General features: G+C 42.8%; 1 protein-coding gene and 1 long non-coding RNA gene across 2 annotated transcripts; one reads left to right on the plus strand and one right to left on the minus strand.

The window, feature by feature from the left end:
• Positions 1 to 2,274: 2,274 nt before the first annotated feature.
• Positions 2,275 to 14,873, plus strand: rtbdn (retbindin). Its single transcript, XM_031871026.1, has 6 exons — positions 2,275 to 2,549; positions 3,599 to 3,778; positions 3,912 to 4,011; positions 4,789 to 4,917; positions 5,180 to 5,276; positions 13,417 to 14,873. Exons 2-6 carry the CDS (start codon positions 3,619 to 3,621, stop codon positions 13,762 to 13,764), a joined length of 834 nt encoding a protein of 277 aa, XP_031726886.1. The 5' UTR covers positions 2,275 to 2,549; positions 3,599 to 3,618; the 3' UTR covers positions 13,765 to 14,873.
• Positions 11,302 to 13,144, minus strand: LOC116396422 (uncharacterized). The gene is made up of 3 exons (XR_004213595.1): positions 12,959 to 13,144; positions 12,044 to 12,095; positions 11,302 to 11,886 (listed from the first exon to the last, which is right to left on the minus strand). It is a non-coding gene; the product is annotated as an uncharacterized LOC116396422 (long non-coding RNA).

Consider the following 14,873-nt stretch of genomic DNA (forward strand, 5'->3'; position numbering starts at 1 on the left):
ACTTTTAGCTAACTAACAGTTTATTCGTTACTTTTAGCTAACTAACTGTTTATTTGTTACTTTTAGCTAACTAAGTTAGTTGTTTATGTTAGAAGTTATGTTTACTACTGATGAGTTTCGATAAACAATAAAAGTGCTTCGACATTGTTTATGAGATTATAAATGTATTTCTGGAACCAGGAGTGTCTTTTAAATGCTACAGAAAGAAACAACATAAAGTGCTGAAAATAGTTTTTCTCTTGGAGCGTTGGAGGTGTAGACAGTTGTTGTCCAATATATAAGCTCAGTATTGTCTGAACAGGTCGACTTAATTCTTGCAGACAGAAAGTAAACAAAACAAAAACAGGGTGTAGTGGGCGTTTGTCGGAAAAATCTATATCAAAGCTAAAATCAAAGGGCCAGTGACGCACCACGGGTGTGTGCAGGCAAAAGATTCCATCATCCGTGATCAAATCAATGTTCAATGTTTCTGCCTCTCTGGTTAAATGTATACAGTATTAATACAATCGTATGACATGATGGTGACTATAAAGAAGAAGTACTGGTATCTGTTTAAGTTCAAGTGATTTCAACAAAAACCTGAAGCTGATTGTGACAGATTCCCCACTTATTACCTTTTATTACCAAACTTCATGTGGATAGTTTAAGCGTCTGCCACCCTGGAGAAACAGGTCACTGGAACAAAAAATATTAAAAAACAAAAAGACTCAAACTGGAGTAAATGAATGTCTGTCAGTTATTGAGTCGACAAGGATGGGTGACACTGTTTGCCAGCTGAGGGCCAGCCTAAGGCCCAAGCGCAGGCAGTGACCCAACCCTGTTAAATGAGAACGACAACAAGGGTACACAGAGAGTAGCGATGGCCTGCTTTGTCCTCTCTCTCTCTGTTCCCCGAATAGCTCTTACACAAAGGATATCGTTATTCCGCCTCTAATTACCAGATGGAGAGCTGTTTTTCTGCCTCTCGCTCCTCTGCCCTCACCCCCCAGAAATAAAGTGCTCTGCCGTGACGACCCTCAACAGTTATGAAACAGTCTGGGGGACAACATGGCCTGAGCGGGCTTTCATTTAATTTCCTCCTTGAACTATTCAGTATTGAATAATACTGAAGACCAGTTGAGTTTCCACTGAGACTATTTAATCTGCACTCAATCTGGGTGTTTATGTGATGGCCAATCTGTCCGGTCCCTTCCTGTCCCTGCATGGTTTTGTTGCCAAAACCAATCATGTCGAAGACATGCCACCAATTTCACAACCTTGGCTTTAGGTGGACGTATCTAGGCCACAAGACACTCTCCATCTGCCATTCTGTGGCCAAAAGCTTTGGGAGGTCACTCAGGGAGGGAGGGAGGGAGAGAGAGAGAGAGAGAGAAGAGAGCGAGAGAGAGCGAGAGAGAGAGAGAGAGAGAGAGAGAGAGAGATGCACCCAGCCAGGGATTAGGCTGGTACACCGGGTCCAACGGGAGGTGAGATTAAAAGCCAGGAGCTATAGTACACGCATGGTGGAAAAACACACTGGCTGGTCACACTCATGTTTCCATACGACACCCTTCAGACCACATGGCCTACTTCAGCACGGCCATTGAACAAACGTTTTCCACCAAATGCAAATAATTACCAACATGCTGTTAAGGGATTACACCTTTTGGTAGCAATGCTGGCAAGGTCACCATTGGGCAAAAAGAAAAAAAGGTTTGCATTCACAAAAAGCAGGCTGAACTAAACTCTGTCTTTATGAGTTTTGCAAACACGCAGCAGCTTTGCCGTGAGTGTTTTGTTCTGCAGAGATTTGCGTTCCCCATCCTCAGCATATCATACAGTATTCAATCTCAGCAATACCCTCCTCTAACCCTGTCATCTGGCAAAAGCCCTGACCTCAGTGGGTGTGTGGATACAGAAAGGGCTGGGGGGTGGGGACAGGTGTGACTCAGCACCGCCTATATGATCCTCTCAACATCAAGGGCAACACATCACTTGTGCTATAAGATAGGGTATCGGGTCTGGTTTTTGCTGTTGTTTGTCTTTTGGTATTTCCATCTCTAGCATTGCTTGGACTAACTCTGATGGAAGAAAGGCTGTCAACAAGGAGGATTTGGTAAACATCTCATTGGGAGATTAAGAAGGAGGGAGTCTTTTCTCTGTGTGTGAGGCAAGAGAGGGAGGGAGGGAGGGGAAAGAGAGAGAGAGAGAGAGAGGACTTCCCAGCATGGGACAGAGGGAGGGCGTGAGCCTGGTGGAAGGGACTGAAATGTCCTTCATATAAACCGGTGACAAAGTGGCGAGCAGCGGCCCCCAGGAAGCAGAGATCACAGCCAGCACAGAGCACGCGCGCGCGCGAGAGAGGGGGGGAGAGAGGGAGAGAGGGAGAGAGAGAGAGAGAGAGAGAGAGAGAGAGAGAGAGAGAGAGAGAGGAGGAGACCAGAGTACCGCGTACAGGCGCTGGATTCGCAGCAACACATCGGAGAGTCGCGGAGAAAACACTCACCGACAGAGAAGCATAAAAACAGGAGGAACTAATCCGGACGGAGCATCCTTCAACCCATCGACAGGTAAAAAAATGAAAGCATCCGAAGCTGCGTTAAATGAAGCTTAGAGTAAAAATGAGACGGATCGATATCGCAGCAACATTACATGCATTAAATTAAGAATATGCTCTGCTTCAGCAGATGAAACAAAAAATAGCACAAAGTGCCTAGAGGTCAATGTAAACTCAATAATGAGCACCACCACACTTCATAGGGGAAACTGGATATTGTGTTTCCCCCCAACTGCGTGATATAAAGTTGCAGCTTTTGTAAAGATGTTCCATGTTGTCAATTATATATTGCTGTCTGAGCTTTACTTTTAATATGTTCTGTGCAGAGCTACTGATACATTTTTGGTGATAAATTGTTTATTCTTTTTATTTTATTTTCAAGATGAGGTCAGCTGCTTCACATTTAATACAACACCAAAGATGGTAATATTGTGGAAAAACGAATTATTTTGTGTTTTTTTAAACACGTGAGTAGGCTATAGTCTATATGGTTAAAACTGGAAGGTGAGACTAAACTAATGCGCCAGTTTCCCACATTTTCTGCCGATTTCTTCTTTATTTTTGATAACATTTTGTTTACTGCATATCTTAAAAACCAGGGCCATGCGGCCATGTCTAACAGCTTTGTCTAATTCGTGTCATGGGCTACACATTGGCCAGCCTCTTAATTGTCAGATTAAACAACTACGCATGTCATCTCATCTCAGCACGGTGCCTCTGTCTCACCTAATTAGGCTCAACCTGTCTACTAGGTCACCACATGTGGAGCCCGCGCGGCGCTTAACAGCCCGCGCTGCACGTCTAAGTCACACACACACATATGCCACGAAGATTGAAACTATGGAGCCATGAGAATAGCTGCGATTAAGGATTTTACACCCAACGTATTTAATTTTGCAGGTATCATCAAGAATAATTTATTCTCTAGACGTAATTTACATGCATTATATTAGCCTATTTCACGCTAAATTACGCGTGCATTGCTGTTGATTGCTTGAGATTCAGGTGCCAATGTGTTGTCTTTTGTCTGCCGCTGTCCAACGTGCTGAACTCCTTCCCCAGACCTGTTTGCGGCTGCAGAGATGGGTGTCACCTCTCGTCCTCTGCTATTGGTTTGCGCGTATTTGGCGGCGGCGCTGATTGGAGGGACCCGCTCGGAGGGCGTGTGTCTCCAAGACGGCAAGCATAAGGCCGCGCCCGGCCCGGAGCCGCACCTGAGGGAGTGCGGGCTGTACGCTGACAGTGAGTGAACGCCGTTTGTCTTGAGACGCTGCGTGTTTAAACGGTGTGAAAGACAACCTGTGATGGAAACGCCGAAGTGAATCTCTTGACTGACAGCTGGCTGCAAATGTTTTCCTGTCCTTGCTGCCCACAGATAGCTGCTGCACAGAAGAAGACATCCAGGATATCTCCCATGTGCCCTCTGATGTCAACAAGAACAAGCCCTGGGACAAGTGCGGCCCCCTGAGCTCTGAGTAAGTCTCACCCAGAACATACCCCTCTGATCCGGACTCACCTTGAATTTAACCTGAAAGCAGTAAACAATATTTTTTATAATAACAATGGTTCGCTCTGCTACTTGTATGTGTCGCTCGTAATGACGAACTTACAGAGAATAATCAATCTGCAGTAGGCCTGTTGTGATAACTACTTTTTCATTGTTTAACAAACATGCATGCAGGCAATATCGAGGTCAGCAAAAATGATTAAGGTCATGTCCATATATCACATAATGTAAGGATCAATGTAAAGTCCATATATTGTGAAATTAGTTGATATTGTAAAAATGATTGAAGTCATGTCCATACATCGTACAATAGGAACGTAAAAATGAACGAGATCATCTCCATATATAGTACGATAAGTCGATAATTCCGGCGGAAAAACGACGGCAAATAAATTCTAATGATGCTGTCTATCTGCTATGTGTAAATTGGCAATGTGTATGTTTTATATAGTTACAGATTCCATTGCCTCAAAGAGTCCAAAATGAGTTATTGCAGGTTTGAGTAGCTTTAGTGTAGAATCTTTTTCTCCATAGCAATATTGACTTTGAGATTTTACATCGTTCTGTGAAACGAACAATGCAACATGCCATTGTATAACGGTTCCAATGAAGAAACACACCCACACGAGATATTAGACAGCATAACAATATCAATATCAACTACTCTGTCGTGTCAAGGTTTAATTACAGCCGTCATCATGTTAGTCATCAAGTTGGTACTAACTGCTCCCCTCTCTCTCCTCAGGTGCGAAGGCTTCCTGAAGCGCGTGTCGTGTTTTTATCGCTGCTCCCCCGATGCCGCGCGTTGGCCTCACCCCCACCGCCGCTCTTACATCCAGGCCGTGCCACTCTGCCACAGCTTCTGCCGTGATTGGTGAGTCTGACAAACACATTGCCAAACACATCTAAATCAAGATCAGCATCTGTCCCCCATCACCTATAAGGCTGTCAAGAGCGAGATGACTATCCGTCTTAGCGTAATGTGCCATCCACGCTAAGACTGAGTGTCCAATAAACTGCTTTTTATGTGTAGCTGGGGGATTAGTTTTTTGGTACACAACATGAGAAAATTCAAATGAGAGAATTCAAGTTGAATGTTTTGCCATTTCAAAGAATTTACCCACCTTTTTTTCCAGGTTTGACGCCTGCAGGATGGACATGACGTGTGCTCGTAACTGGGCCAAAGACCCCAGGGGACATAACTGCACTGGAACATGTGTTCAGTATCAGCAGGTAGGCTGTGATCTGGCACATCTGTGATCGGCTTTGTGTTGTTGTTTTGAGTGTGTTTAGCCACACTAGCAGCACAGCTTCATGGGTGGTAATTTAAGTCCCTCCAGCACTTTGGACCAGATGGAAATATCTCAACAACTCTTGGATGAATTGGAAATTTGGTTCCCTTGAGGATAAAGTGTAATACATTTTGTGATCCTATTGTTATTCATCTAGTTATGTTCACCAGGTTTATATTTTTTTGTATTTTCCAATACTTTTGGTTTATGACCAAATACCAGCAAACCTAGTGACGTTCCCTTAAACCTCAGCTGTACTTTATATTTGTGCTAATTAGCAAAGTTAGCATGTTAAACAAAGATCAACTAAAGCCTTGATCATACTGCAGGACGAACGCGGACAGCGGCCACCATTCGGATAATTAGTCTTGTCACACAGTTATATAGAGCTTTCAATATAACGGCTGCTGTAACAAGCTCTTTTAGCATTATTAAGAACATAAACTGATGCATTACGTATATGAGCAGAGTGCGGTCACGCCTTAGCTGAGGAAAGCAAACTACGTGTCAGAGGTTTGAAATCCCACTGATGTCATTTGAGCCATGTGCTGCAGGTAGAAGGTCAGATACTGACTGTGTGTTGGTGGTCAAGTGAGTGTGCGGTAAGCGAAGGGTTAACAGCGCTGGGGCCGGCGCTGTGGGCTGAAGCGTGAAAAGGTTCGGTCCTGCTTCAGCGGGCAGAGGCCAGCTGGGTGATTTAAAAAGAGGCAGAGTGACCGAGGGGCCGGTGTGACTGTCACACACCACATGCCATGGCTCTCCATCTATCTATCAATCCATCAATCTATCAATTCATCCATTAATGAATTCATTAATTTATTAATGAATTCATTCATTAATTAATCCAACCATCCATCCATCCATCCATCCATCCATCAATTAATCCATCCACCCATCCATGCCTCCATCCATCCATCCATCCATCCATGCCTCCATTCATTCATCCATCCATCCATCCATGCCTCCATCCATTCATTCATCCATGCCTCCATCCATTCATTCATCCATGCCTCCATCCATTCATTCATCMATCCATCCATCCATGCCTCCATCCATCCATCCATGCCTCCATCCATGCATCCATCCATCCATCCATCCATGCCTCCATCCATGCATTCATCCATGCCTCCATCCATTCATTCATCCATGCCTCCATCCATTCATTCATCTATCCATCCATCCATCCCTCCATTCATCCATCCATTCATCCATCCATTCATCCATCCGTTTTCCCTCTTTTATCTCTGTCTCTCTCCACCACAAATGCACACAAAGCCCCAGACACCAGACCTTTTAGTAAGGCTCTGTGGATGATTACTGGAAATGACCGATTTGTAGTAAGAGAGAGAGAATGTATCCTCAGAGGGAGCTCTTTGCGTTTGTATCGGTCCATTTTCCTGTAGTGCGACACTAATGGCTCCAATGAATTTAAGTTTGAAACAGTTCCCGAATACAAATAAACCGCATTCAGCACATTCAACAGATCAGGCCCTCGTAGAGAGACTGCAAACAAGTGCTCGCCTCTTGCAACAAATTTTTTTTGGAGGTCACAGCAGTAAAGCTTCATTCTCTCGTTTTCTGTCGGCCTCCTCACTGTCTGAGCTCGCAGCACTTCAGTCCACCTCAGGGCTGCGAAGTGATGTGCTGCACAGGGAAGCAAAACTGCCAACACGCACAGACAATCTCTGTGACGGAAAACCGCTCACAACTCTGAATTTAGAGATTTCTAAGCTTTACATTCAAATGGCTTAATCCACACATTCACTGTAGGTGGAGAAAATCCACATGAAACATTTTCAAAATCCTCGACGGATTCCCAGTTCCGGGAAAGTTCACCTGATAGATAGGAATGAAATGCAGGCGTCTGTGTTTGTGTGTGTGTGTGTGTGTGTGTGTTGCAGAATACATATGCTCACATACAGTGAGGATTTGTAAATGCTGACTGCAGTAGGTGTCAATTTGCATAGAAACAAGCGAATGCATTTAAAGGCACACATAGCTACACACACACATCCACTGCATAAGAAAATCCCCTCTGGCACTCTGTGTCTCACTTTGTCTTTGTACTCATTGGTAACATTATTTGCCAGCCAAGGTCTGATTTATCTCGGCATTAGACACTCTCTCCGCTCCAGGTTTTGTGGGAATGAGGTTACATCTGCAAAGAGAGGCCATGTCCGTGCCAGGCGCTGGCACAGAAACCCATCTAGAGCGGCATCTGTGGATCAGTTATAGTGAATTAATGGCCTTAGTATGGGGACATTCGTCAGATGAGGTTACTGAAGGTTACAGCCTGCAAATTACTATGCAAATATTGTGTACATAAGGTGTACCAATGAGATACTTATACTGGGTTCTTATCTGTAGTTGGGGAAGAAGTACAGAGAACGAGGGGGTAACAAATTTGCTATTTGGCTCGACGTAGAATTAAACAGCCCAGTGGCCAGGAAAAAAGGCATTGTACATTTTGCTAACCAGAGATACGTCGAATGTGGATGTTTTTGCATTCGGTCAGAGCAAGTGAAGTAGGACAACGAGCGATTGAAGTATATCGAAAGTTACGTGGTATAAAAGTCACGTGGTATAATCAAGTAGTAAATTGAGCCAGGTAGTCCAGTAAGGGCGTAAAGGAGGGGTGGTGGATGGGTCAAGCAGACACAGGACTTTTTACCCAGGAGGCTGCTGTTTGTGTTCCTTCGTGAAACCAAAAGTTAACGTTGACTTTACGCTTGTTACCTTAGCGCTGTTATGTTAGCGTTGTTACGTTAGCGTTGTTACGGTAGCGTTGTTACATTAGCGCTGCTACGTTAGCGTTGTTACGTAGCGCTGTTACGTTTGTTACGTAACGCTAAGAAGTCCGCTAAGGGCGGTTGTTATTTATTCACGCTAGTACAGTGTTACGGTTGTTATGTTATGTTGTTAGGTTACGTTGTTATGTTATTACGTAATTTTAAATTTGTGTATTGTTCAATATATCCATTACTGTAGTCATTTGTTCTCAAATCTGGATCCTTTCTATTCAGCTGGTGCTACATAATGAAACTGACCTTTTTCTAATTCTAATTTTGACCCCTGGACAAAAGAATCATTGCAAAAGACGAAAGATTTATCTTCAGTCAATGTCACAGAGATTTCAGTCCTCTCATTTCTTTCCTTTTTCACAACAGGTGTTACGTCGTAGAAGGGCAGAACTGAATAAAATGGTGATGGGAAGGACAGGGTAAAGCCCCGGGAAATTTCTGTATCTCACTTATTCGATCACACCATGTCGTCTAGAGCCACTTGTGCTCGTACTGAATTAGCTTTGGCAGCAAACCATGTCTGCCTGGGGAAGGACAGAACATTGTGTGTGTGTGTGCAGCCCCGTGTGTATAATGAGGTCGCTGCGATAAGACCTCAGCGTCAGGCAGAGAGTATATGTAGTGGAAACAGCCGCCATCCTCTTTGTCCTTCGACCACGGTAAATATATTACGGCTTTTTCTTCTCTGAGCACCCTGTGTGACTTAGACTTAATCCCCCAACCGACAGCAGGATGAAAGGAAGCAGACGCTGGGGTGGGGGTGTGCTACGGAGAAACAGGGAGAAGAAGATAGGCAAACAAACAGCGAGGGAAGCAATAAGAAAGAAAAAAAGATACGATAGAGTGGAAGTTAGGTGGGGCACAAAGGGAGCTGTAAACGAGGCAGCACGTCTTAATGACTGGTTATTAATCCGACAGTAAAGAGAGAAAACACACAAAAAAACCTGTTTGTGTTTGTCCCTGGAACTTCACTAATTAGCTCCCCAAACTCTTTTTGAAGCGTGTATAGGCCCTGCGCCATTTACGTGAAACAGCTTAAATGTTGAATTGTGATTTGTTTTCTTGCTGCGTTATGCACAATCCCTTTTTAATCCGTGCGTCTTACCGTATTAGAGAGGAGCATCATTTTTCATGCTCCAGAAACCATAAAGCCGATGTCAGCAGTAATTGGAGTCTTGCCTCAAAGTGTAACTTTGACCGAGCGCTGTGATGCATTTCCTGTCAGATAGCGAACACAAAAGGTGCCGAAAGTGACCTTTTCCGATTAGTTTAGATCTGTCCGTCTGCTCTGCAGAATCGTCGTTCTACCGTAAAGACGCCACGGAGATGAATTCTTTCAGATACCACTGTGAGCTTTTTCAAGGTCATGACTTGCTCTCGAGGCTGGTGGAGACCAGGTGAGGTGAGTGAAAGAGAGAGAGAGGCAGACAAAAGCCGTTTGCAAGAGCAGCTGCCAGGTGCCTGCAGCTCCCTCTAACACCTGTAAGAGGGTGTTTGTTTTCAAGGCTGGCGCTGCCCTTAAAGGCCAAAATCAATGATTCCGATGAATGCTTACAAGCTAAGAAAGGACATACCTCGTGAATGTTACACTTTTTTTAGATATACTCCAAAATACAATATCAGTTTGGACTTAGTCCAATTTGAGAAGTCATTAGCAGTTACTAAATAGCTCTCCTGACTCTAATAATTATCAGTGGTGGAAAGTACATTAGTGTCTCTCCAATTTATGCTACTTTACACTTCTACTCCAGTGCATTTCGGGGGGATTTATTGTACTTTTTAATCCACCATGTACCGCTATAATTACCAATTGATTATGTAATAGATAATGTACAGCGAGCAGCTCATTTCAGGTACAGATGGATTATTGAACGGGTATACTGGGCCCCTTGGCCTTCACCTCCAAGAGACATGTACCAGCCAGGAAGAGACTCAAAATAACAAAGAGACTAAAATAACCACATAGAACATAAAACGACCAAAAAAGAGACAAAATACAGCTACAAAGAGATACAAAACAGCTGCAATGGGACAAAGGGACCACAAAGAGACTTAAGACTATGAGAAGGGACAAAACAACCACAAAGAGACAAAGTAACTACAAAGAGATGCAAAAAGACTACAAAAAGGGACAAAACAACCACAGACACACAAAGTAACTACAAAGAGCAAGATGCAAAACAGCTGCAAAGAAACCAATAGACCCCAAAGAGACTTGCAACAACTACAAAAAAGGGCAAGACAACCACAAAAGGACTACAAAGAGACAAAGCCACTAGACAAAGACACAAAACTACTAAAAGGCAGCAAAACATTCAGAGATACAAAATGGCGACAAAGAGACACAAAACAACTACAGAGACAAAATGACTACAAAAAGTACAAGGCTTTACTAGGATTTGTGTGGGCTGTGAGGTCACCATGTACTACCAGGGATGATACATTTGTATCCTGTCCCGCAATGAAACTAACAGAAATATTATGTTAAATTTGTATTATCTTGCGCATTAGACTAAACGAGATACATCAAATGTAGAGTATTTGTACATTGTGGTCAGAGGAGGTGGTACACTGAAAAAAAAAAAAAGAAAAAAAAAGTGACATTTACTTGAAAAAAGCTAGGTAACAATTTGCACTCAGAAATTCCGAGTAATTTTTACTCAGGAATTCAAGTTAAGTTTACTTACTAGTAAGAATTGTTTTTTATCCAAAATTTTCAAGTAACCTTTACTTGAAAATGTCTTCCTTAGACATAAAATGTACTTAGCCTTTGATAGTAATCTTTACTCAGGCTACCTTTGCATCTAATTACAAAACCCCAGTAAAACTCAATTAGGTGTTTCATGTATATTTAACTAGCTTTTCTTTACTTTTTCAATTGAGAAATATTAAGTAATATTTACATAATATATCTTTTATCTACTACTACTCTACACAACTGTTCAAATATGAATGTTGCATTGTTTTTAAACTGGGCTACTGTTAATTTAATAAAATTGTCTTAAGATAAGGCTTCTACAAAACAACATCTTTTAAACTACAGCAGCTTTACTTGTTAACTGGTGAAAGAGGTCACTGCTGACAGACACACGCAAATACCAACATATATAATCTGGTTGGCATTGCCAGACAAAACATTTCTAAATCAATGCTGCCAATAAGAAATTTAAGAACAAACATTTAGTCATTTAACAACACTTTTAATTTGAAACGATGGGTATTGCTTGACAACACTTAGATACACAGATATAGCCCATGAGCAGAAGGCAAGCCGTTGCCACACTTTGACAGTCATCAAGAACCTCTTTTCCCTCTGACGACGAACACGATTGTCAGGAGTGAAGCCTTTCTGTGTTGCATTTCCATGGATGACAAGGATCTTCATGACATGTTGAGCATAGTCCTCTTCAATGACTTCTTTGAAATTCAAATTTACTAATGTTCACTTTTACATCTTCGAGTCTGATGTGTTCTCAAAAAATGACGATAGTGGGGTAAACAAACAAAAATATTGAATGTGTTCAAATGCGTCATTATGTATCTATTCTCAGTGTATATGAGCCCAACATAATTTTATATAATATTAGATATCTAAACTTTACCAGGCTGGGTGATTCCAGCATGGGTCTTTGTTCCTGCAACTCCGCCCTTTGTCCCAAGTATCTCCAGAAAGTTGATAGTGCAATTGTCCAATTTCGACAAAAAGTTTCGCTCCAGATGAACTGTGGTTATTCTTCTGAACTCATTGATCTGAAACAAAAGACAATAAAAAACATGATCAAGATGAGGTACCTTGCTAAAACAATTAATGCAGTAGTCCTCCCAGTACTATTGACAGCAACACAAACTATGACTTCAAATGTATATGTCAACTTAATTAAACATAACAGTACTGAGTTGATTTTACCTTGTGTCAACTGTTGATGTCAACTTGCTGAGAGTGAACGTCCTTTAATATTCTGTGAAATATATAAAGAAATTATGTTAAAACATGAACACACAACATTAAATCTGAATTTGGCTTAAATCTTCATATTGATAGCATGTTTTATCCCCACACAGAAAAACAGCACATAAACAAGCTAACATAACGTTAATACTGAGATACACAGCAGGCCTGGTCATGTTGATATGCGACACTAACTCAACACAGTACTGGCACCTTGTTCCATGCCCAAAGCCTTCATCATCAAGGACACCACATTGGATAGAGACATAAGAGACCAGTTTAAAACTAATGACAGAAATATAAGTTACTTTAAAAATATGTCAGAATATGATAGTGACAAAATAATGTTAAGTGTATTAGACTCGCTCTAAAGTCACTAATTCCACCACGTATGGGATATTTTTTAAGCACATGACCAGTGTGCTTGTTGCTGCTTAGCTATGATTCCCTGTCTTGTCACATTTTCCTCATTCGACCTCGGCTGCACTTGAGGATGTCCGAGAGAAAGCGCGCTGTGCGTGTGTCGCAGCACAGCAAAGCACCTGTGTGGCAGAAGTGGGCTTCACAAAACCGAAGTAATTCCCCCTCCCCCTCGTCGACGGAGCGCAGCTGGTCGAGTACCGTGTCCCCAGGCCAACAACTTTTCAAGGGAGAACCCTGTAAAATCGTGACCAAAACCACCAAAAACATGTCCACAAAATGTAGCGCCGTGAGCCATGTCTGTAATGCTGTCCCTAGTTAGCTAGCATGATAGCCTAACTAGCTAGCACGCTAAACTGACCAGTTCGCTACTCTTCAGTGTTCACAACTCAAACACAGACTTGACCGAAGGCTCAACAGCAACGTAGAGCATTAATTAAACATATAAACTACCCCAATGGCTCCCGTCCATGAAGTTCCTCTCCTCAGGTGAAACGCTGCCGTCCTTGTTCAGGTTCTGCTGTTCCGTCGTCTCGTTGAAGAAAGGAGCGCGAAATCTCCTCTGACGTCACCCCCTGAGTACGCGCTATAGGTTGCCAGGTTTTACTCATATTACCCAAGTACATTTTACTTTGTTGTGTCAGGTAGTGCATTCAATACAGTAGTTTAGTAGATATTACTTAGTGTGAATAATTAAAATGTACTTATAAAAATGAGGATACATAATTACAAACAAACACCAAGTAACACATTAAATAAAAGGTGATATTTTAAAGTAAAAGCACTGGAATGATAATTTCTTGTAAAATTTACAAAAATAATCGAGGTAATAATTACAGGGCCAAAAAGTCTTTTTTTTCAGTGTAGAATTCTCTTTATTTACTATAAATATGTTGTGTGTGTGCCTGTAGATGTACCAGCACGGCAGGGACCTCTGCGAGAGCCTGTGGGGGGACGCCTTCATGACCGTGGAGGACGAGCCGGAGGATGCCGGAGAGGTCGGAGCGGAGGGCGCCGGTGGTCGCCCCTGCGGCTGCCTGACCCTCAGTCCCTCGGACAAGGACGTGATCGCCGCACTCAGGGCCCAGCAGGACGACCCGGAGGAGCTGGACACCACCAAGGCCGGCCTGCCTCAGTACCGCGCCCCGTGCCAGACCAAGCTGCCCCTGCCGGCCAGGAGCGGCAGGAAGGGCAACTCCGTGCTGCGCAAGCGCTCCGTCATGGTGGAGGACGTGGAGGGGAGTGGGAGCGGCTTGTAGGGAGGAGCGGTAGGCGGCAATATATTTAGAGATCGTTGTCTAGATCCTAATCTCTTGAAACGGAGTTGTAACCTCGCTCATCTAACTAACCTTACCACACAGACCTAAACTGGCATTATCATTATTATTCTACATGCAATCTCTATGGTTTTAAATAACAATATACCTGGTATAAGATAGACTGACAAGCTTGCAACACTCTCAATAAACACCTGGTTATTTATTTGAACAACCTAAATTACCAGGATTTAAAAAAACAACAAATATCACTAATAGGCAACATCCTTAATTCTGCAAGGGCTCTGACTTCAATAATACAAATATTGATTATATCCCATAACGGCTGCACAAAAGTGAAGATTTTTTTATTTCAGAAGTCAGGTATTTTCTTTGCTTTGTAATGCTCTGTAAAACGCATCGCTGACATTTTGATATGAGGCTGTTGAAGTCCCAACAGCGTCAGCGCTTGTGCACGAATCAAACGCGTCGTCAGTAACCAGAGGACTTTTCATGGCAGTATCGTAAAACACAATGTTCCCGCAACCAGTACTCCACCGACCCCGCTTCTCTTCTCAACCATTCTATAGGTGACTTTTAATCTGTGCGCTAGTCAGTTGTTTAAAAGCAGATCTCGCCGTTGTGATGCCGTATCGTGCAGTTCTACATGTCATAAGGTCTATGATAGCGGAGAAGGCCACGCAGAGTAAAGATAATAATAATGAATGTAGCTTTCTACCAGAGATTACTGGCCCTGAACGCGAGGGATCGGGTATGATAACGACAACGGAGAGGCACGCGTAATGCCTGAGCGGAGGTTTAATACTCTGCCCGCCACAGTAAATCCGCAGAGGCAGCGTTCATACCAATGAAGGTTGCTCTGGTAGTTTGAGCACGTTGTATGTCGCCAATGTACCGTGGATGTTTCTTTTATAATTACAGCGTGTATTCTTTTTTTTTTTTAGAGCGAGGCACTGTTAGATGTACGTGTTTTGTAAAAAAAATGAAATAAATAAAAGGGAAACTGAGTTGTCAGATTTACGGTAAACTTGCTGAGATGGGTGTTTGCTGTGCTTTACGTTCTCAATAAAGACAATATTTCTAAATGCCAA

Source organism: Anarrhichthys ocellatus, unplaced genomic scaffold (assembly GCF_004355925.1).
Source record: "Anarrhichthys ocellatus isolate YVR2014 unplaced genomic scaffold, GSC_Weel_1.0 scaffold55, whole genome shotgun sequence".
NCBI lineage: Eukaryota > Metazoa > Chordata > Actinopteri > Perciformes > Anarhichadidae > Anarrhichthys > Anarrhichthys ocellatus.